This window comes from Copidosoma floridanum, unplaced genomic scaffold, assembly GCF_036245765.1.
Source record: "Copidosoma floridanum isolate Cflo_tuat_1 unplaced genomic scaffold, Cflo_Japanese_pri ptg000020l, whole genome shotgun sequence".
In the NCBI taxonomy this organism is placed as follows: Eukaryota; Metazoa; Arthropoda; class Insecta; order Hymenoptera; family Encyrtidae; genus Copidosoma; species Copidosoma floridanum.
In genome coordinates, this window is record NW_028321897.1 from 36220721 (window position 1) to 36246231 (window position 25511).

The 25511-nt window shown below is 34.2% G+C and overlaps 1 protein-coding gene across 3 annotated transcripts in view; it reads left to right on the forward strand.

The window, feature by feature from the left end:
- Positions 1–3373: 3373 nt before the first annotated feature.
- The window catches only part of LOC106641650 (chymotrypsin-2-like), a 302182-nt gene continuing 280044 nt past the window's right edge, over positions 3374–25511 (forward strand). Inside the window, exons 1-2 of one of the 3 annotated variants that reach the window (XM_089593854.1) lie at positions 3545–3693; positions 3779–3919. In XM_089593854.1, the coding sequence (XP_089449980.1) occupies positions 3784–3919 (136 nt within the window). In that variant the 5' untranslated portion in view covers positions 3545–3693; positions 3779–3783. Of the gene's footprint in view, positions 3476–3544; positions 3920–25511 lie in introns of those variants that run through there. The other 2 variants (XM_089593855.1, XM_089593853.1) reach the window with 2 other exon arrangements.

Genomic DNA, 25511 nt, shown 5'->3' on the forward strand with positions numbered 1-25511 from the left:
TTTTATATTAATTGTTCATTTGATGACAAAATAGCAATAACGCCATAAATAATATAAATTCCGATCAAATAAAATATCCTTTACTTTTCATTACAAACAAATATTTGGCTTATTTTGTCTAATACTTTTGTGTTAGTAGTCACCCGTGGCTTTTCTCCAACATTCTCGCTTGGAAAAAGCCTTAGTCCTTTTTCTCCACTTTTCGTAAATACTTCATTTAAAATAGATTTATTTACTTGCGCCTTAGCCATTTTCAGCATCATCCCATTCGAAATATTATTTTTTTACTCTAGTAAAGACGCTTTATTCAAAGAAACAGCTGCTTCTTCGTTTTTCTGTTTCAAAATACTGACCTCGCTTTTTTCCTCTCGTTCGCCTGATATTGTAATTAGCATTCATTTTTTACAAGCATTAATTTAATATTTACTGGTAAAAAAATACACACAAAACAAGTATAAGAGAGTTGACAGGTGCTGGAGCTGAGGCACACGCGCGAGTTCGTCTGCTTGGATAGGGACGTACGCAGCTTTTTCGATACCCTATCAATAGTAACTTTTTTCAATTACGGAATTTTTTCGCATTTTTTTGCTCATAAATCATGAATAAGACATGGCACAAACCACTAACTGTCTTTTTATTGGTTTATATTCAGTAAATTTATAATTTATAGAAAAGCCCCCCCGGTGCCCCTGCTTGATACGGCACCATCGTGATGAGCCACCACACCCGCCTGAACTTATGTGATACACGGATCATACCAATTTTAGTCCAGTTGTGGTACACGGGCTGTATATAACCTTATGGCAGACGGGAGATATTTTCTACTCAGGAATATGGTTCCAATATTAAGTGCCGTATCTAGTGGTGGCATAAGCCGTGCTCAGTTAACGGTTGTATTCTATTTACTTGAACTGCAGCTGTGGTTTACAATTCACTACCCAAATTATTATAACTATCCTACAGGCGATGAAGTTTCGTACGATTTTCATAAAAATTTTTTACATATTATTGTTAAAGCAGAAAATAATAGTAACCTCAAAATGCACCGAGTGCACATATTAAATTATGAAAAGTCTGTTGAAAATTATCAGAATCCCTAATTTTTAGTTTATGTAGATTCTTTTATTACTATTTAAGAAAATCTGTACAAAACTTCAGGTTAAAATATTCAATAGAAAATTTCCAGATTCTTTTTCTGTGTATAACGCGGTGCAACGTGTTTTTTCGTTTACGTTTTCATTTGTAACTTTAAAAATCAATGTTTGACCTTGGGATCCTAAGTGCTAATCTATTATACGTCTCATAAGCTTCGATTTAGTATTTAATTTTTTAGGACTCCGTTGTTCATTTTAAAGTAATCAGTGGATGAAGATGCCAATTTTACGTTACGCACATGGCATGATCAATTGGATGATAATAAGAACAAAACAGTGTCCACACAAATTTCAAAAATGTATGCTATTGAATAAAAAGATTTGTACTAATTTATAATGTAATTTTTGCTGTTTAAAAAATAATGAACAAGTTTGGCCACAGTACAGAAATGTTGTACCAGATTTCTTAAGTTAGTAACTACTTGCAGACGATTGCATGCTGCAGGCTCCGAAGCTTCTCTGTTAGAACGAGTACTAAAGTTGGAAAATGTGAACGAGTTAAAAATAATTTATTATTGGTTTCTTCTCCTTCCAAAACTGTCCTATTATAATTGTTCTCCTTACTATTACATGATTATAGTGCTGATGTGCAGTTTGTAGTTAGTTAACCCATGTATTCAAATTTTTTCATTTATTTTTGAGCAGCCCACTTTACATGAGGTAATATTTTTTTAAACTTATTTACGAAAAAACGAATTACAGTATTTTTCCCATTTTTACAATACCAGTACGTTAGAATGTACTCAAAAAATTTATCATCCTGGTATTTGATTTTATGACATGGGCTGGAGCTAAAAAGAAAATGGACATACATGTGATAGTTTAAGAGGCTATTGTGCATCAATTGATTTGACAACAGGAAAGGTCTTAGATGATTGCACAAGAAATCATAAGTGCCGAGTATCTGATTCAGAAAAAAAACAGGAGACACATCGACACTATTGCCAATTGCATTTTCCTGGTAGTGCCAATACTGCCAAGGCCATGAAAGTTAACGGAGGAGTACAAGTGGTAGCGAAATTTGACAAATTTTTGTTAGTAATAATAATAAATGCTCCATATAATATATCTACGATACTGGTGATTCTATTGTTTTAAGACAATTAGACTTAAATTGTTTGACGAAAGACTTAATCGACAGGCTTTTTTACAACTTGCATAAACGTAGTAATCCCAATGGAGAACTCTTTATTGAATTTATAAAACATATTCAACAACGTTTCACTTCACTGATCAAGTTGATCAGAATATCGGTGATGTTTACAAGTTAAAAAAAGCTTTAAATAATGTATCCAAACACTTGTATTGTTTTTATGATCAGTGCAGTGAACGGTGCGAAAAAAATGTTAAACAAAAATAAAATTTATCAAGCTTTGCGATGCAGTACGTAGTTTAGCTAATGAGAGTCTCAGCATGTCAAAAACTTTTGTTGTAGCACCCATTTTTAGAGCGCTTGTAGGCAAAATATTATATAAAAAACTGTATGCATTATAGAAATATATTTATTTTATATTGATCATCTTCGTTCTTATTGTCATAACACTCTGAGTAAGAAAACTGTATTCAATATCCGAAAATGTGTCACAACATATTGTAACTTTTTTATGTTTCACTTGTGGACTGAGTGTTGAATTCAGAACTCATAGATAGTGTTGTCCTAACAAATCAAATTGAAAAAATGGTTATAACACAACGAATCTTTGTTATATTATAACATCCTAACAATTGTTATATTGAATGGAATGATTTCTTTTTTTTTTACTTTTATTGTCAAAATATTATGGTACATAAATTTTTATTAAAAACCAAAAACTATGTAAACTTTGTTTTCATGAATTATTGAACTATATGTAAGAGTAGTTTTAAAATAAAATTCTTCAATTTAAATTATACTTTTTACTCTGCTTAATAATCTATGGAGCTGTCATGTAAGATGTAATGTTTTTACTTAGTTAGCTGCTTGTCAACCATACAAAAAAGTATTCAGTACATTATATTTCAGTAAAAATTAATTCTTTCGATGAAATTTCTACTATAATATATAACAACTTACTTGCAGGAAGATACTTATTATGTATTATTTTGCTGAATCTTCCGACATGCAAGTACTAGAAAATTTTTATATAATTTGCTCAAAGTACAGTCTTCTTATCGTAATAATAAGCCTTAGAACTTAAAACTTTTATTCTCAGAGTTGATGGATGCCAGCAGTGTCGATAGTGCAGACCTTATGTAATACAGCAGCTGCTGGACATCAACAAGCCACTGTTATTTGAGGTAGTTTCAGTTTTGTGAGAATCACTTACGGCATTTAAGCTCTTGTTGGTATTTTTTTGACTGACAATCTATTTATTTTCGTGTGTATATTTTCCTAGTTAACATTCTTAACAAGTTTTTACTGTCTATTGATAGTTTTAATCTAATCACTATTATTATTCTTCTTATTTTTATGATTATTATTATTTTTTTTTATATTATTATTATTCTTATTATTATTATTTTGAGGTATTATTTTCATAACTTAAAATAGTACGATATCGTAAGTGATAAGTATTTATCATTCTTAAATAGTTTACTAATACTTAGAGTGACTTTAGATTCTACATTATTTCTCTCATAAATAGAATAAATGCTGCATTATACTATGGCAATTACAGTTGACTGGAGAGTTAAACGTTTCAAAATTGTAATAATTATTTACCTAATGCTAATCTTCTTCAAAGCTGTTAACACCTTAGCTTACAGTCAGAATACTGACCTATACGGTAAATGTACATTTTTTAAGTATGTTGTGTGCTTGATTAAATACTATAAAAGTTATTGTCAGTTGTTTCTTGCTTTTAACTATCATATCAAACAAAAAATAATTACCTTACAGTTCTTTCACGATCATAATGTGCGTTTTCAGCATCAACTTGATGAATAATCAATAGATATATAGTATGCTATTTTAGTACTAATAGACATAATTTGAAACTGTCCATTTTGGTTAATTCCTAATTATTGTATCTAAAAGCTCATACAAGAATTAATTAAAGGGATTCTCAAATTTTTCAAAATTACAATAACCTACCACTATTATTGTGATTCTTATAAAACTGATGTAATGAGCAGTGATACTTCTGCTTTTTAAAATTATACGTCTTAATACAGTTTTCTCAGCATTTATATTTTAGCACATGCATTTATTTGTTGAATAATGAGTTTGAGCATAACTTTTAACATGACTTGTTTTGAACAACACTAAGTTAAGGCATTTATAATTTAAAATGAATAAAAAAATAAAAAATTAAAAGTCAATAATATAAATATCTTATCGTGAGGAAAAAAGACTTATTGCGATCCATCAAAATAAGTTGCTACAGTTTTTTAACTCAAATTTTGGTACAACTTTGTGTAGCCTTTCATGTCTCAGAATATAATATTACAATGTAACAAACTCTATTGTTTGCTTTGATATTTTAATCAAACTTTTACCTACAAGGGTCTTATTTTTTAGAATATGTTTGCCATTATCAGCCTTATGATTTGCAAGTTAAGCATATAAACCGTGAATTTTTCGCAAACAGGTAGGCAAACTATTCAAAAAAACGTGTACATCAAATGTTTATATCACCACTTCGTCATTTAAACTAAACTACTGAAGTTTCTTGAATTAAAAAAATAACTTAAATATATTACAGAAAAAAACATGGAAGAATTTTCATACATTTTAAGTTCACACTTTTAAATAGGCTCATACTCATGAAACAAAAAAAATTGAAGGATTTGTCTTGCATATGGTTAAATGGCTTTTCATTTATTGACCTATGTAACTGACATAACATGAAATATAATAAATAAAATTATTTTCGTAACAACAATCAGTCAAAATATGCAAGAACACTTTTTACTATCAGTACCTACTATTTTAAGCTATAGTGTTTTTTTGCGGTCTTCAAAGTAATTATATTTAATCAATCAAATTGAAATTTCGAGACCACTCGCTCATTTATTTATAACAATTAATTGATCCAACTCCAACTTATTGACTTGATTATTTGAGCGTAATTATTTATCTGCGTGTCTTAATGAGCAATTATATTTCACTGACATGCTGAAACTCATCAATTATCAATAAATGCCTATTTTGTTAAGTTATACTTCTATAGGCGCCTTACGTACAAAAAATATTCATTTACTTGTGATTTATTTTTGTTACTTTTCCAATACATTAATAAACGATTGTTCATAAATTTTTTTCATTAATTTCTTTATGTATTCTATAAATACATTAATTAATTACGATTGCATTTTATTCTTTCACAATTTTTCCATTCGTGATTAAGATGATTCTTTGATTCAATGTTTGAATAATATCTGTCAAAAAATCTATGTGTGAAGAAAGTCATAAAAGGACATTCACTGGCATGCAATACTACTTTATCGAAGAAAGGAGATTTAAAGGATGGTTAATCTTAATTTTTTTTGCGTATTGAACATGGGTTAGGAATAAGTGTGCGGGTGTAAATGACAGATGTGAGCGTGACATTAGGGATGAAATCTGTAGGCAGTAGGAAGTTGTTTTGAAATCATCAGAAAATTCAATGAAAGCGCACAGTTTTGTACTGACCAGCCTACATATTGTTTAAATTGCATTGTGCCATAACATACTGTTCATAATAATTCACTTGTAAAATATTTAAATATGAATTCAAACAACACCTAATAACTGGAGGTTCACTCATTTTAACGATATTTGCACCACCTTAGTACACAAAATTGTTTCGAAGCAGGTATATTTATATTCATAATTGTATTGTCTGGTATATCATTTCATAGAAGTATAACGGTATACTTAGGTAACTCAGCATCCACTGTTCAATAGCTTAACATACTATGTCAGTAGGTAAACAGAGCAGGGGCTGGGGCAGGTATGCATACTTATTACTCTATCGCAGAAGTTAGTAGGTATAAAATTATTATGTTTTAAAATTGTACTTGGAATAATATTCATGCATCCCTATAATCTAAAGTAAACTCTAGATTCAACCCAGTTTTTAAAACTTTTAGGTTAAAAAGCTCCTACAGTAGGAAAGCGAGAAGACACATAGTTTTAAAGAAAACAATAGATTAATAATGCTTTTGGTAGCCTTTTGAAGTTTAACATATCTAAGTAGTTCGACAAAAGACGGTAGGTAATGTAGCGTATGTTCCAAAACCATATTAAGGTTACGTTAACAATCACAAACAATTTTTTAAATTTATCTGGTATAGTTATTAACACAGCTCGTCGCGCAATGAACGAAAAGCAAGGAATATTCGTCAGAAGAAGTATACGGCTAAATAATAAAACGGAATCGTGAAAATGTTGAGGCTAGACACTCTCTTTTTCCAGTTCTGGACAATAATTATTATATAATGCAGAGATTGAGACCTAGACAATCAATGTAGGTCGACATTTTATTGTAGATGTGTTATATATAATTGGTCAAGAAGTAATATATTAACAAAAAGGTATATTGAAAAGTTTGTAGGTTATGTAAGATTTCGTTTTCGTGTAATGAGGTTATGTTAACATAAATTTTTACAAATTTAACTAGTGTTATTGTCACTGAAAGATTGTTATGCAATTAACGCATGGCAAATCAATTTTTTCTGATATTAACCATATAGTTTAAAAGTAAAACGTAATCATGGTGATTTTGCAGGTTAGAAACTTGTTTTTCTACTTCTTAACTATGTTTGCGATTAGGGTAACAAATGTTGACTATAATAGTTCAATGAAATTATAAAGATATTGTTAGAATTCATTTTACGATGTAGCAACAGAAAATTTGGTTATGTAAGATAATGTTTTGAGGGTATGTTGATAATTCTTGTCGAAGAAGACTGTTTCCCTCTTAAAAGTACCGAATATAAATGAAAACTCAGATAATAACAGTATTAATTGTTAAATGTTATGTTTTTCTGTGATATTGCATTACCTCATTGCTCGACTTATGAAAAATTCGAATTTTGACGAGTTTTTCTGAAAAGAAAAATTTTTTTAACACAATCTCTGTATTTTTCCACTATTCTCTATTTAATTTTCTACAATTTAAAAAAAAAATAGAGTTATCTCGTTTTCTTTGAAAGTTATTAATTTTGAAACGAAAAATGACGAAATCCAACACTGTGTGCCACCCCATCCATACAGGTACTAAGCCACCACATTCATGGTGGCCTAGCTCCGAGGTGGCCCAGCTCCGAGACAACGGAGCAGGGACTAGGCCACCCCACCCATGCAGGTACTAGGCCACTACACGTTGGCCTAGCTTGAGATCTATCGATCTATAGTATGTGAGTAGTCGGGCTACCAGATTGCAGCCTGATAGCGCTCTGCTGTACTGACTGTTTTTAAATAAGCGGGTGTTTTGAAATGTAATTTTTAGAATTTTTTTTAGATTTAAAGTTTGTTTTTATTTTTATTTTAAAGTAAAAAATTTTACCCTCACATGGATTTGAACCTTGCTCCCCAGGATGATAGTCAGGTACGCTACCGACTGTGCCATCGAATGGTTGGATATTCCTTATACTAATAAAGATATGTTTGGTACTGCACTGTCTTATCGACATAAAGTGTAGATATCTTAAAGATAACTGAAAGATGGCCTTAGGATTATCTGGCATTATTTTAAATATGACCTAAAGATAACTGAAACATGAACTTTAAGATAACTAAAAAGTTACTTAAAAACAACTGAAACATACCTTTTATACTGTTTACACCCATAAGATGACTTAGAATTCATCAAAGGTGACAGGAGACTGAATGCTCAGAATTTCTTCAATGTTTTTCGCAACAACACAAGAATATGCAAGTTAGTTTCCACCACGGCCCTTTATTTTTAACCCTAAACCTTTTATAAACTGAATGTTCTGACGTGTCAGTTGTCTTTGACGTGTTGACAGTTAGACTGTTCGTTGTTGACTGACTGCCGGAGCGCATGTTGAACTTCTTATACAGCTTTTTGTGTTGTATACAATCCCAATTATGATGGAGGTTTTATATGTAACCACACGGTTATGACTTTTCCACGAAAGTTTACTAAATTACCGTTCTCATCGACAGTGCGTAGTTGTATGTAGTCGATGAAGCGTCCAACACTTGGTAAATAGATAATTTGTGATGGTACTTCTGTAATCTTATAACCTGGTGGTACAGCTGGAGAAAACTCGTGAATTGTATGAACTTTTTCTCCGTTTATATAGGCTATACTATTACACTCAACTTTCAGTGTGTTAACTTTGATAATAGCTACAGGTAAATCTGAACGGTGAGTAGTGCTATCTTCAAGAACACCTTCAGTGAAACCCAAAAGACGACCTATTGAATCTTTTGGTCTAAAATCAATAGTATGAGTACAAGTAATTTCGCTATGGAGTATATTATTGTTAGGTTTGATATCAATACTTGTATCGTTAGGCTGTAATGCGTCAACTAAAAATGACTCGATATCTCGAATTTCGTAGCTGCCTTTAGGAAGAACTTGATCAGCCACGTAAAATTTATTACTACCGACGTCAATATTTAAAATCAAATTAAATAATAGTAGTTCTACTAAGCCAAGAACATAGTTATGTTTTAATGATAACTCAATAGGTGGAAAATATTTTCAGTCCAATACAGAAGAAGTTCCAGACAAACTTAGTGTCAATCTTTCTTCCATGACTTCTCAAAAGCAAATGAATAATTTTGTGCTATGATATTACCTTGTATACTTTTTGCGAGAAATTTCAAGCATAAATGATCACAATTATAAAAATCGTAATCTTGATATTTTACGTGGTTATACTTGATATTGCCAACTCCCAAATATAGTATTAAATCGATGGGTGGTTGTAGATCACCAAAAGTGTCAAAATAGACAACATTGTTACCGCGCTTTCGATACGACACCCAGTGTGCCATTCCAGGACCATCTTTAGCGTCGAGATTAACTACAGCAGTTTTGCGATAATAAGGTCCATCAATAGGTAAGTCATTCCGCATAAATGCTCCCCGAAAATTAGGGATTCTTGAATTTTTAGCATATTTTAATAAATTAACATTCGTCAGAGCTCTAGTGGGTAGTCTGACTTCAAGCTTTTTTTTTTTTAAACCTTTTCCAGCATATGGCTTCAAGTAGACACCTAATCCGGTTTTACATGGTTTAAGTTTTAGACCTTTCCCTAGTGCGATAGCCTCCATAGTTTTATTGTGTCTTTGGCTTTCTTTGAGATGCTGCTTAGCACCCTTACTGGCACCAATACTTTTTAATATTCCCGCCACACCGTTTGCTTGTGCACCGGCTGCACTCAAGCCAGCAAATATGGGTATTAGAGGTAGAGCACCACCAGTTCGAGCAGGGAGAGGTAAGATACGTGGTATTTTCACACTTTTCTTACCACCTTATTTCTCAACTACACAACGGGCCCTCTTCAAAGCTGAAGTAATAACCTTGTGTGCATCTTTGCTATTTATTTTTCGTGATGCAGCCTTAATAACTGTACTCAAAGCAGTGCATGGTTTCTTTCTCTTATTTTTCACACCCATACCTAATTTACTTTTAAGCTTTATACTACTCGCAATAGCTAGAGCAGCTGCTTTTTTCCCAATACTTGAATCTCAGGCCTTGAGTCTTTGCCAAGTTTTTTCGGCTAATACTCTATCTGCTGAATTTATAGCCTCAATGTTTTCTCGATTCTGAGAATAGGCTATATCGTGTTCCTTACACGCTGCGTCTAGTGAACTTATTCCGTAATTACCTTTAGACAGACGTTTGACAAGTTTAGTGCCAGGACCGCAGTACTGGTAGCCTGGTATGTGTAATTCTACAGGTAAAGTATTTATAACCCTATTAAAAAGACCACATCCTGTTGCGCAATGAACGATCATCTCCGCAAATGTCGAATTGCGGCTGAAAAGAGAAAAGTTGTGGAGTTGCGGCTGAGCGATAAACTTCGTTTTCTAATGTATGTTGAATTGCGGCTAGGCCTATTTTTATCTATGGTTGAATTGTGGCTGAGTAACGTTCCCATTACTAATTGATATATAACGACATTTTTCCGTTACACTGACCCAGGCTTTGGACTGGCAGTCCTAAAACTAGCATGTTCAAAAAATATGAAAAAATAAGTAAATTATGGTCATCTCGGTCTTTTCAGCATATATACAATCACACAGGAAAAAATTTTTTGGATACAGTTTTTATACAATTAAATCAAGCGCTTGCTCCTTGTTGCTGTCGTAACATTTCAAGTCTTAAAAAATTTTCTTTTTCTTGCGTCGTCTTTGATTTTTCCCTACTATTTCGCATGTTTACGTACACTTCTGATTGAATATTCTGGAGTAACAATACAAACGTAAATAAGTTCGGGTGTGCTGAAGGAAGCTCTTGTATTAAAAACTTGTTCGTACGAAGAAGTAATTTTGTCAGGAAGTAAAAAAAAGGCTAATGGGATATAAACATTATTTTGATGACCATGCACGATGAATAATTGCTTAAAAAGATTCGGTTATTATATTTGGTTTATGGAGTGCGAAGACAAGGTGAATCATACAAGCTTGATTATTTATCGATAAACTTAAAAAAAAATTAAATTCAAATGGGTGAGTTGAGCTTTCCAATGAGTGATGGGTTGATGGGCGAGCATTCACGTTAGTAGCAAAATGAGCATCGACGTGTTTAGACGTGAGAGTGAAGGCAATAGTCGAGGTCCTCTTGGTCCTCCAGGTGTTGGCTATAAACTCACTACAGATGCACAATATGATATTGAACATAAAAGACTGTGCCATATTGCAGCAGCTATCCAACAAAATGATGCAGTGAATCTCAACACTTTTCAGAAAGAAAAAAAATTGATGAGGGATGAGCAAGGTAAAAAGCTAAGCAATTACAGTGATGTGTGTGGTGAAAAAATTGCAAACTTGGAGCGGGAAATAAATACAATCAAAGAGGTGTTATCTTAGATCTCTTCTCCAGAAGAAAATTAAACTGGATATAAAACTAACGATTTGAGACTCATTTGCTTATACGCTGTCAATGACGATGGATCGTGAGAAAAAAGTTGTTGTGGAAGAGCTCCACAAACCGGCTCGTCGTAACAATCCACGACGAAAGTATGATATCCAAAGTTTGGACGAAACATGGCAGGCCGATCTTGTAGAAATGATACCCTACGTTTGTGAAAATGAAGGTCATAGGTACATGCTAACTGTAATAGATGTATTTTCAAAGAATGCATTGGCTGTACCTGTAAAGAGAAAAACTGCTGAAGATGTTACAACAGCAATGAAGTTTGTATTACGAGATGGTCGAGTACCGAAAAACCTGCAAACCGACAGGGGTAAAAAATTTTATAATAAAAGTTTTCAAGACCTCATGCGACACTATAACATCAATTTCTATTTGACATACAGAAATCTTGAAGCATCAATATGTGAACGATTCAATCGTACTTTGAAAAACAAAATGTTGACAAAGTTTAGTCTTCGTGGAAATTATAAATGGCTTGATATATAACCAAAATTAATTGCAGCTTGGAACGCTCACAAGCATCGAAAAATTAGTATGAAGCCTGCCGATTTGACAGCCGACAATCAATTTAAAGTTTTACAAAAATTCACGGTTGATAATGAAATGATGAAAAGAACAAAAAATTCAGAGTTAACGATAAAGTTCGTGTGGGTAAAGCTTAAATTGCCCTTGAAAAAGGCTACACGCCAAACTGGTCAACCAAAATATTTACGGATTACAAAATATTGAAAACCAATCCAGTTACCTATTATTTAGGAGATTATAAGGATCAGCTGGTCTCTGGTGGCTTTTGTGAACAAGAGCTTCTAAAATCTAAATATCCGGATGTATATTTGGTGGAAAAAGTCATGAAAAAATTTGGTTGTATGGTTTACGTTGAATGGTTGGGATTTAAAGAGTCACATCACTGTTGGATTGAGAAGTCAGATATTTAAAAAAGAGAAAGAGAAAGTAGAGGGGGCCCGTCCAACGCCCCGTTCTGTGATGAACAGCCTTTCGTGCATTTTCACCTCCATTAAACTTACTCTTTAATTTATTTACAAATTTACAAACTCAAACTTATTATCACCATGATATACAATAAATAAGGCATATTTTAAACTTCTTCTCTCAACTCATTGTACAAATTATCATTGGCTCCTATTGCTTCTGAAACACGATCTGGAATGAAGACTGTAAATTGATCATCTATGATGATGAGTACTCTGCATCCAAAGCGGGTATTGACTTTCTCAAGCTCGGTTACCATGTATTTCCGCTCCTTCTACAGTTGCGACAACCTCATGGCGGGGAGATAGCTATTGTTGGAGATACAGTTTAATGGAGAAAAATCAAGTTCATTGAAATAGATAAAGAAATATTAGTATACAGCATATAAGGCTGAAAAATAGTAATTTACCTCAAAGAATTCTTGCTTTCTTGCTTGGAGATGTATACTTCCAGGGAGTGAGTAAGCTCTCTAGCTCGTCAAGCGACAGAATGAGCACTGCTGAAGGATGCAGCTCTATTTGTAGCTTTTCTCCTTTCTCCATTCCTTCTCCTACCGCTCCCCCCTCCTCTTTCTCATCATCTTGATCAATGAGCATATCTAATTGCTGAAGATCGTTATCATCGAGAGTGATGTAGCCCCATGGTAGCGTATCTGTGCTATCCGAGAGTAACTGACGTTCATCATTTCGCGGACTAAAAGCTATTTTCCGCTGTTGCCTTGCATGGGCCATGTAAAGCTTGGAGTGGATGTTGTTTTAGTGACTCACAACTGTGGACTTATTGAAGAGACAGTTCCAGTAGTCTTCGAAGCTGATTTGAGCCTTCACTACAGCTGCTTTGACACCCTTTGCCTCCTTAATTAACTTTTCGTTTTGTATTTGGATGTAATACAGCTTACTACGCAGTCCAATAAATCCCGTCATAATGTTGTCACAACACTCATCCTTCATCAACCCAATGATTTTCTTATTCATAAGAGGCAGATTAAATTGATTATTCGATGGATAATCTGACGTATCGAGTCTCTCAATATCTTGCTTTATAACTTTGTAAACATTTTGATAAGAAATTTTATACATCAAGCTGTTGGAGTTGGTGTATAGAAACTTGCATCTATCGAAACGTTTCTTTATGTATAAATAATGAAAATTATATCTGAGAGTCTTCGATATGTCGAGTAATTCTCAGACCAATATATATTGGTTTTCTCACGCTGATTTTTGTACGTGCAAGCTGTATAGCCACAAGATTTTCCGCAAAAATGGAGTGACCATGGAAGTTTGGTCAGGCTATAAGTGTTCCTGAGCTGTATTGTCCTTTCCACTTATTGACGAGTTTAACATCTACTCGCTTTTGCTCGTTCTCCATGGCCTTACCATAAAAAGCGTTGATCATGAGTTTGAAAAAGAGCTTTTCAAACTTATTTTTACTCTGCTTCCTCTTCACCGTGTTGAGATCAACGTGTAGTTTGAGCCATGGACTTTTTCTAAAACGCAAGACTCTATGAATTTGTTTGGGCACCAGTCATGTGCGAGAGCCTGCTTCAATGCCTTATGATGTATGACGTATCGCTATTTATCATACAAAGTTGTCATGAGCTTTTTCTGCTTGGAGCGAGGCGGAGCCATTTGTTGCGGATAGAGAGATAAATTCTTGTGTTTATCGTGGATAGCTACTGGATATTTCAGATCTACTTCCAGTATGTGGCCATATCCATCATCATCTGATGTATCAAAGTAATTTGACTCTGTGTCAAACCAGTGGAAGTCTCCTTTTGGTAGTTACTGCATTATCGACCATCCATACGAGGTGTTCGCATCGAAATACATCAGGTATTTGCCTTCAACCTCTGGATTATACTCCTTCATGTACTCATTGTTGGCTTTGGCATAGCGGTTACAGCACTGGCTCACACTGCCTCTGAAGATTTTTTCCACAAACAAAAGCATATCTATATCTGTGAGTAGCTCTAATTCGACTTGGATGAGTTTGAGCATGGCATCCCATGTTAGACCAGATGTGGTATAGTAATGTGCAGTATTCAACTGGGAAGCTGCCAAGCATGTGGAGCGAAAGTTCTCAAAAACGTCTGCGTCTAGTCTGCCAACAGCAAAACGTCGGTTTTCTAGTACAGATCAGAGTATTCTCCCAGCGTTTAAGTCTGGAATGTTCTTTATACATTCTGCACATGCTCATAGTCTGCATCGAAAATTTTACTTTCGTTCAACTTGCTGCGAAATGCAGCTTTAGACGGAAGCTTTCTTTCTCTCAGCCTTCCCAAAGAACTCACATAATTGTAAGGGAATACACCCTTTCTTAGCAAAAGTTTTGTCTGCTCCTCAGTATATACACGTTGGAATTCACTGCTATTGATGTCACACTTATCCAGGTATGATGCTTATTGTTCCAAGGAGAAGGGTATGAATTGAAATGAATCGATGAATCGGAAATTGATGTCATTGCCCTTTATGTGCTTCGTGAATAAAATGTACTTCTTCTTGCTCTTAGCTATAAGATTGACACGTCCCTCGAAGTCTTTACTGGTGGCCAACTCTTTGATGATAAAGTGCGAGTTGTAGCCGGTGAGATTATGGAATATCACTAAAATCAATCTCGAGTTCTGAAAATTGATGTTGCAACTTTCGTTTGCAGCACCTCTTAATTTTCCGGTTAGATGACAATGATCCCGCACTTTCTTCTCATTTTTTCTGAATTAACTATCACAAATATGACAAACTTTACCTTTTTTAAGCTCATTCTCTTCTCTTTGAGCCAAGATCATTGGCTTTGGATTGCATATAATTCTTGCAGGTTACTTACAATAGTCTTCAGCTTTCGAATGAACCACTCTGCTGGTGTTGCGGCACTATCTTCTCTTCGATAACTTGCATGGTGTGATTGACTATCGTCGAAGCTGCATTTTACGTAATAGCCTATACTATAGGCTTGATGCTTCTGAAATGCACGAACATCACTCTTTACAGGCTCAAGTAAACACTCAAAGTCCGCATAGACGATGTAAGGGACTTTTTCAGCAGAATTAAAGTTATTAAGCTTAAAAATGTTCTTTGCTTTAGTTAGAAGATGTATCCGGCACTTGTTCACACTAGCACAATCAAGTTTATGCTTGTGGAGCTCATCTTCACTATAGAAAAAATGTAGGCATCTGTCACAAACCTAGCATTTCCACTATTTCTTAGATATCTGATCTACCACCAGCCTTCATAAATTTTTGATCCACACGTTATAGTTTTTCAATTCTGAAACATTCTGATTTTTTTCTTCTTATTGATTCTTATTAATATAAAAATTTTGAACGAGAAGTAAATTAACATGAGTTTCTTTCTTTAATGATATAATATGACAAAGTAAAACTGTATGCTTGTGACCATATTTCCGCAGCACATACACATTTACAGAGACAGGATTTTGTTTCTCAAACTTGTTGACCTACTTCAAAGAAACTGGAAACTTTGTTCCATTGAAGTTCAGCTCACTTTTATATGGTTTATGATGACTTACTCGAAATGAATGTCCATTTTCTTCACGTAAAGCGGAAAGCACTGCCCACATAAGACACTTCTTATCATTATTATTTACGTTTGCACAAGCCCTTCTTACCAATATATCTTTTGGTAATTCAACAAATGAACTTGCCTTCATTGTATTGCATTTATTTATATTAACTCTCAAACTCATAATTTGTTGCAGGGTCCACTTAGAATCTCTCTCTTTAAACTCTTCTATCTGATGCATAATAGGTTGCTTTATGTTTAAATCAAACCAATCATCATCCATATCTGTTGATCTCAAAAATTTAGCATTTTTAGTGTTAAAATGCATCTGATCAATGACTTCCGCATCATTATTTTGTATCATGTACTCTGCAGCATGCTCAAAATTAATTATTAGAGCATTGTGTTGTTCAAAAGCACTTGTGACTTTCGACACAGTCAGAATTTTTGTATCATCCAAGAAGGATGCGATGTTTATGTGTCCACGATTGATTATCACACCTGTTGCTATGTGGTTCTTGAACGCTGATGGTAAATCTTTCCACTGCACACTGGAAGGGGGGAAGCTATTAAATATGGTATTAATAAGAGCATGTACATCTTAGTTTATAAAAAAATTTTTTCTAAAGGTGGTGGGGGGCTCCAAACTTCGCCCCCCATCCTGTGCAGTCTTATTATTATGCTTTAACTGCCCCATTATTCTTTTTTTTTTTTTCTTACATATATTTATAATTTTGACAAGGGGGTTAGTTCAACATTGGAAGATGTTGCTCCTTGAGGTTTTCTTTACCTCTTTCTACTTCCTCCTCTTCATTTAACTCTTTTCCTTCGTCAGTTTCATCAAGGATGGAACTTTAATTAGAATGAAAATTAGAAGACGAAGACTCTTCCTCCTTCTCTTCCTCATCATCATCATTTTCAAAAAGACGAAGGCTCACTTGATCGAAAAATGACAGTGGAATAGGGGTGGAGTTAATACGAGCCTCCTCACGAGGCGAAAACAGTGATGGTGTTTGTGACAATCCCCTTAGGAAAAAATTCCTTCTTCTATAGTATAAGCTCCCTTTCCCAGTCCTCCTCACGGGGGGGGGGGGAGAAGTTGACTTCCCTCGAAAATGATTTTCACAGAATCATCAGAGAAATTTTCTTTACCATCCATTACTCTAAAATCGATAAATTTTTCATTAAAATAAAATAAAAACAATTTTAATTAGGAAAACGTTTAATATAAGTACAATGAAGTTTGAGTGGAGGTGGAGCAAGCGGTAGCCTCCACGAAAGGTGGTGGTTGAGACAGCTCCCTTAGTAACTCCTCCCAGTCCTCCTTAACGGGGGGGAGAAGTTGACTACTCACGAACAATATTTCCACATCATCAGAAAACTTTCTTTACCCTTTATTAATTTAAAATCTATAAATATTTTATTAAAAATAAACAAATTTTATTTCAGAACAAAAGAGTAGGATATACACACATGATTTTCAACAGCAATCGTAAAGAGTTAAAACTCACGAGAACGACTTGCTCTTGACAAAGCAAAGTGAGGAATGATGCTCCTAGTCTATTCCATGGGCCTTTTATACACATTGAGAGGTGGTGGGAGTAAGTGGAGAGTGGAAAGGATATAAAGTGCTTGAAAGAAGGCGAAGAGCTCAGTCGACAGCAAGTCGGCTGAGTGGTTGGACCTAACAGTTCAAGTCTTGAGTCGTGTGTGTCGTGCGCGAGACAATTACTGAATCCTCCATCTTTTTTATCATATGTAGGTGATAGGGATAATGATTAGTTGGGGGAGGGGTCAGAATAGTGGGGAAGGAGTGAATAAAAGGAGCTTGCTGAAGCTGGCGAGCTCAGTTGACAACGAGTTTGTCAAAAGATCAGACGTATATGATCATGGACTATATCTTTGACATTCAGAGCTTTAGAAGCTCCATACATATTTTTATTCCGAAAGAGCTGGTTATTTTACCACTTAAGGCTGATGCTAAGCCAGAAATTTTTCACTTCAGCCCCCCCATGTAAATGGTTAAAGCTTTTACATGAAGAACGCACTGTTATTGCTTGGCTTGAAAAATATTTTCACGGGATACCTTGGGACTCAGGAAGTATATCTTTCTCTAGAGTTACTTTCATTGTTCAGTATTTCTTGAAAGACGTCAATATTATTTACGTCAAGTGGTTGGAAAAAAAATAAAAGAAACACTGTGAGAGAAGTAAGTACTTCAAACAATAATACACAATATTTCGTTTAATATTAACTCTACTGTGTTTCAGACACATATGTAATGCTGAAGATTTGGGTTGTCCTACTATCAGTGAAATGAATAAGGAGTATGAAGCATGCTTTGCTCATCAGTTACGCATAAAACCTGTTTGTGCTGTCAAAAATGCCTCTGCTCTAAGGGAATGGCTACTTGCTTCAAGAGATACAGTGGATATTGTGAATCACTCTGATGATGATGATTTGTAAAGTAAATATGGTAAAATTTTACAATAAAATTTAAAAAAATAAAAAAAGAAAGATCAAAGGAGGAGAAAGTATATGGTTGTTCTTCACTGTTAGGGGCGGGGTCAGGGCTCCTACCACTTTCTTTAGATATTAAAGATAGATTTTCCCTGACTGTGGAACAAGAACTCAATTTTTACATAAGAATCATTAAGACATTAAATGATTTTTTTTCTAGTAAAGATTTAACCCTAAAATATTCTAAAAGAATTCATATAATCATTAAAAAAGAATTATTTCAGTATTACTTATGTAATACTATAGAACTGAAGCAAACTTAATATAAAGTAAAACATAATATTAAATCTTAAAGATAGTTAGTACAAAATACCCATATAGACGTAAACTGTATATCAAGTATCTGATCAACGCTGGTCAAATGGATAAAATACTTGCCTCTTGAACTGACGAATACAAATATATATATATATATCAGTATCAAAAAGTACAGGATGTACATTTTTTTTATCTAGTTTACTATTAAACTTATGAATTGTTCAATAATCAAGGGACTCAAACTCAAATTAATAGATATACTATCACCGTAGAGATCCACGTTTTAAGTAGTTCTAACCCAAATTTTCGTTCTATATATATCTTACATGTATAACGCTTAAACCATTTTAACATAACTAAAATAAATATAATTAACTTACATATAACTTTATTTTAATAGATACAAGGATATGAGAAATCAATTCGTAAGGTTATTATTTAAAAAATTTATTCGTCAAACTTTGAAGATTCATAAAGAAGATGAAAAAGCATTGCTTAAAAATGTTATTTTAAAAGTTTTTATTTAAGTTTTAGTAAGTATTATTCTTTGGAAATCGGGAAATTTCCCGTACAATACTATAAAAATTTTTTTTAGAACACCTACAAAATGCAAAAAAAGTGCATGTATTTGGTTCGTTGAAATAACAATGGTTGGAGAGATTTAAATTCAAGGTTCATGATATTACAGATTTGGGCTATCCTACAATTGATAAAATAAAACTAGCCACTGTCTGCCCTCATTATAATAGGGCGTACAAGGCAAACTGCGCACATCATAACGTTAGACTGTACAAAAAGTTTATCCTACCTTTGCCTCAGTCCATGGAATGGATGTAACCATTGCTTATTTATCAATATATTTATGACGAGATTTTTTCAAAGGACCAACTAAAATATTTGGCTACGCTTTTTTTGGAGTACGATGGTTGTACCTCACAGATAAGAGCAATTGGTTGGGGCTCTTATCAAGCGTGCTTCTAAATCATCTTATGGCTGTAAACAGTATAAAAGGCACGTTTAAGTTGTTATCTTTAGGTCATATTTAAAAATAATGCCAGATAATCCTAAGGCCATCTTTAAGTTATCTTTAAGATATCTACACTTTATGTCGATAAGACAGTGCAGTTCCAAACATATCTTTATTAGTATAAGGAATATCCAACCATTCGATGGTACAGTCGGTAGCGTACCTGACTATCATCCTGGGGAGCAAGGTTCAAATCCAAGTAAGGGTAAAATTTTTTTTTTTGAAAAAAAAATAAAAATAAACTTTAAATCTAAAAAAAATTCTAAAAATTACATTTCAAAACACCCGCTCATTTAAAAACAGTCAGTACAGCAGATCGCTATCAGGCTGCAATCTGGTAGCCCGACTACTCACATACTATAGATCGATAGATCTCAAGCTAGGCCAACGTGTAGTGGCCTAGTACCTGCATGGGTGGGGTGGCCTAGTCCCTGCTCCGTTATCTCGGAGCTGGGCCACCTCGGAGCTAGGCCACCATGAATGTGGTGGCTTAGTACCTGTATGGATGGGGTGGCCCATTACCTGTACAGTGACTGGGCCAGGGGTGGCCTAGTACCTGTATGGGTGGGGTGGCCCAGTCCCTGCTCTGTTTACCTACTTATGTTAATCTTGACAGCCTCATGATAATGCGTATCAGTGCAAGTGCAGTAAATCATGTTTATTTGTGACTAGATCTCTAGCAGGTATTACTTATGAAATCTAGCTCATAATCAAGGACAAAACGATTACTTTTATTTTTTTTTCATCCATTAGTTTCTCCTTTTCGTACTTGTTGCATGCGCATTATAATACGGACACTAAGTAGGAATTTTAATAGAGAATGAACTTATTTGGTATGAAGAAAGTACGCATGCATGTGTTGGTGCAATATAATTGCATACTCACATACGGGAATGAATAGTTATGCTTAAATAACCAACTTAAAGAGTTGGAGTTTAATTATTTTAATGTCATGAATGAATGACCAAGTCATTTGGGAAGTGAAGCTTCATTTATTAACTTTTTTTTGCCATTTGATTTTCAATACATGCCAACTTTCCAATAAACTGTGTCAATCATCCCAGCCTTATAATAAGTTGTATCAGTTTAGGAATCAGTCTTCTTCGTCTGTGGTTCGATTGCTAGTATGCCACATTTCAGCTAATGATTGAGGACGAAACGATTTCTTATAATTTTTTTTTGACCATTAATTTTTGCTTTTTATATATTTGGCACGTCATAATAGAGGCACGAAGTATGAATTTCAAAAGATGTTGAATTTATTTGTCATGGGACAAGTGCGTATGCATGTGTAGGTGCAATATAATTGCACATACACACAAATAAATAATAATGCTTAAATTATCAAGTAAAAGTGTTGAGGTTTCAGTTTTTTAAAGTAATTGTATTCATAAATTTATAAATGTTTCAACTGAACAAAAGACATTGATGCTTATGCAATTTGCTTCAGTAGATAAGCTATGGCGATTTCAGCCCAGGTGGGCTTAAGTCGCCAGGCGATTTCGGCCCACTCCCTTTCCATGGCGAGCGCCCCTTTTTTCGGGTGGAGTAGTCCCTGCTGCAGCCAATGGGCGAGCAGAAGCTGTTGTTTCCTTGCACTCCTTGTGCGTGCACTGCTTGAGGTTGCGTGAGTCACCTGCAGCGCTACTTAAGTTAGCACGCCCTGTTTGAGTTTATGTGCAATGTGCATTAACGCACGTAGTGCCACGTGCGCCAGCTGGTGACCTGCAACGCAGTTTGAGTTTGCGCGCAATGCAATATGCATAAGTTGTCTGCAGCGCTGGTTTGTGCGAGCTGTTTGAATGTTCGAGATCGTGGGCAGCTTGTGCACGTGGTAGTTACATGCATACAAAATTTTTTTTGTGTTAGCAAGCGCGTTGCATGATAATGTAGGATGTGGAGTGGTAGGGAAATAATTGGTAAATTGACAAACTAACGCATATTGCGTAAACCACTCGAAATAAAGGCACAATCACTTATAAGTTGATTATCATGTTTAATGGAAAATAATAAATGTAAAAATGATACATCTCAAACGTGAATGAGAAACAAGAAACACTAATATTAATACTTGCACGCAATGGATAACGAACGCATTGCAGAGCACGTGAGCTGCTCACTCTGCCTATACCTACTAGAGCTCAGCGCAGACTGACTGCTACAGTCACGCAGCCAGCCAAGGAGCTTCCTAACACATGTATATAGCTAACTACTTCGGTGCTGCAGCGGACACGATACGCGGCAATTCAAAGTACAATATGAATACTATACAAAAAGAATCCCATGGTAAAGGACAGTATACTTATTACTTAATAAATGATCCCCCTCCTTCATATGAACTGTGCACGTTGAATTTTGCTGAGGTCTGAAGTAGACTCCTCACTAGATAATTTTTATCGACATAAGTCGTAAAATTTGGAGACCTACGGTCAAGTCAAGGGAGACTTTGTGTACTATATTCACACAGTCGTATAATATAGGAGAGCAAGTTTTTTGGAACATGAAGGAGATACATACTCAGGTAATAAATTTAAAGCTCTAGTATTTTTTAAAATGTTTTTACGTTCATAAAACTTCTTAATTAAAATACAATCTTTTTAAATCTATTTTATAATTTATGTACAACAGTAATATAATTTAAGTTTTTTTAAGTTAAGTACACGACGTACCTTTTAAATTTTATTGTTATTTATTATTTTCTCCACCCTCTTTCTTTTCAATACATAACTAACATTACATATAATTTCTGTAGATGACTCCATATTATCTATAGGTAGCTGGGAAGAAGCAGAAATATCGATAACTTTAGATGACGAGGGCACATTGATGACTTGAAGGGTCATCGGTGATGATGTTACAATAATGACTTTCAGTGTCACCGCTAATGATAATGATGATGAGACATTGATGAACAGTTGCACTTTTGCTGACTGGGGTGATTTTGGGATATCACTGACTTGCATAGATAAGTCAAGTGATGTTTTTTGTGTTAGAACAAATCTAACTACTGTTGGGAGAGAGTAAAAACTCTCAGTAAACGAGGCAGTTGGAGATTGTGGTGAATCTTCTAGTACCACAACCTCTATGGTAAAGCAGGATGGTTTTGAAGATATATACTTATAATAATCTTCAAACCAAAAAAAACTAAAGCATAAAAAAATATTAAATAAAAAGTAATTATATTTCCCTCCAAAGAAAATATTATCGACATTATCCTCTTGGAGTATCTCATCGACACTAAGGGGGGAACATGTCCTCGAACGAAGATGCTCTACATTGTAATCACAAAAAAAAAATTATTGAACAAAAAAAAAATATTTAAACTGTTAAAGAAGAAAAATAAGAACTTTTAAAGAAAAAAATGTTTTTTAAAAACTTACCAATGAGTGACCAGCTTCTTTTTTTTTTCAGCTGATAGTATTGCATCCCAAAAATCATCTAATGATGCCATGGAACTTCACCAAAAATATTGAGTACACTTGGTGGCAACTCATTTAAAAAATTTTGAAAGTCCAACTCTTCTACGAGTTCAATCTCACTGGTTGAGTAAAGTGCTCGCATTCTCACCATTGAAACGTTTATGTTTAACTGGCTAGTTCAGAGTATAATTTCCTAATGCTGGGCATCAAAGAGCTACTGAGCTTTTCCTAACCTTAGAGCCACTATCCAATATAATAAGAAAAGAGCAGCGTTAGAAAAGGATGTAAGTGCAATAAGAAAACAGTAGAGTTACAAAAAGATACAAGTGCTATCGCTCTTAACCAAATATGTGCAAAGCATGCAGAACTTTGTTCCATACCTATGGTATGCGCATCAACCCTTTCCCTTCGTCTCATGCACATAGGTAATTTTCTGCATGTGTGAATTTTTCCTTGTACTATAGGTTTTTCAAAATTTTCCAATAACCAATCAGAAATAACACACGCCCCCTCCCTCCACCTACACTTTCGCACGCACTTTCCAAAGGATTTAAGGGTTACTCTAGACCTTCATTTCAAGTCATGACTAGTGCATCACGCAAGGAGCCAACAACTTTGGGCAGTATTTATACGACCAGGAATCATATCAGTCATCACGCTTTAACAAACAAAGTACGTTCATTTTTATAATTTCTGTAGATTTGCTTTTTGTCACCCTCATCTTTTTGAAACTTTTTTCATATCTTATCTCTTACTTTGGCTGCAGAAATGATAGTGAAAGTTCTATTTTTAGTCACTCCGCAGCAATGATGTTGAGAGTTCTTTAAATTTTCTATCTTTTTTATGGAAAACTATTTTACCGCAGAAATGATGGTGAAGATTTTTTCTAACTCTCTCTCCACAGAAGTGATGTTGAGAGGCATTTTAAATTTTTTACTTATGATTTAAAAAATTTCACTAAAAATAATTTTTTATTTTTTTGAGGTATAAGGTATTTTTACAGCACATAAAATGGTAAAATTTACAGCAACGGGTGACATTCGAAGATACAACGAATGTCTTTTTCGCGGTGCTTTAAACAACCACGCATTACAATATGAAGAAGAAGAAGAAGAAGAAGAAGAAGAAGAAGAAGAAAAAGAAGAAGAGTTGGCACTTATCGTTGACTCTATGAATTACGTCACAAACGTTGACGATCCCTTAGCGGATGTTGTTGTAGCAGCCTCAATTAAAGCTGTAGATCCAATTCAAGATATTCCTGAAGATCTTCTTGCAGATACTGCTCAAGTTACAGTACCTGCAGCAGAAATTGTTGAGAAAGAAAAAAAAGGTATGAAAAAAAAAAATAATATGAGTTAGAATTATATCTTAATATTTTTTAATACTATTTTATAATTTACGTTTTGTTTCCCTTTATGAGAAGAAAGCACTCTAATAGCAGGTGAATGTGCATGGATAAATGAAATATTGGTGGTTGAATCGCCATTAACATCGTTGTCATTATGAGTTTCGTGGTGGATGGAACAAAATTGATGCTTTTAAACAGCTCCAGAAGCAATAATGGAAGAGGAAGAAGAAAACGACCTCCCCACCCTAAATCAAGCAATGCCAGAAGTAGCATCCGAAAGGTAAAGTATGGGAACTGCATTACATACACCAAGTATGCCAATGATAGAAGAGGAAGAAGATGAAGAAGAAGAAAAATATGCATCATGGTACAATGAAAATTTAAATACTACAACTATAAGAAAGCCTCAGGATATTAATTTACTTAACAGAACAAACATTTTTTATTTTATTTTTAGCGCACAACTATATTGTACGCCACAGCATTAAGCTCCTTTGCTGGTTCCGGCAGAGATAGTTCCATAAGGCATGAAGCATTCGCTATCAAATAATCTAGAAAAATGGACCATTGAAGATACGACCATTTTGACCTTGAGGGTGGAGACAGCTGTTTAAAATCCAAAATGTAAAATAATCAAACGGGAAATAAGAAAAATGATAACAGAAAGTATTTAAGAAAATAATAAAATTTTAAAACAGCAGGCTAGAAACAATAAGAAAATTGGAAAAGTGGAAGAAAAAAAAGACAGGCTATAGGAAACCTTAAACAACGGAGTTTAGCGGCAGCTGCAAAAAAAGCAAGTCGAAACCGTTAGAATGAAAAATACCGAGACGATATTTTTTAGGAAAAAAAAATGTTACGTTAAGCTCTTTAATTTCTAAAAAATTTTAACGAAGTAGTTGTAGTAGTAGTAGCAGTAGTAGTTGTAGTAGTTGTAGTGGTAGTAATAGTAGTAATAGTGTGTGAATCCTTGCCATTAAGTTGATGTTAATACAAATTTTGTAAATGGGAAAAGAGTAGTATGAATCCTTACCATAAGTTGCTGTAAATATAAATTTTGTAAATTGTTGAATAGCAATGTGTTAAAATATAAATTTTAACTCTTAAATTTTGTGATGAATCTTTTATACAAACAACTGTGAACTATCCCCCCTCAACCTCCACCTCTTTCCTTGGTATCCCTACTATTTTACAAAAAATTTTGTAATATAATAAGATTGGAGCAGTCCAAACAGATCAT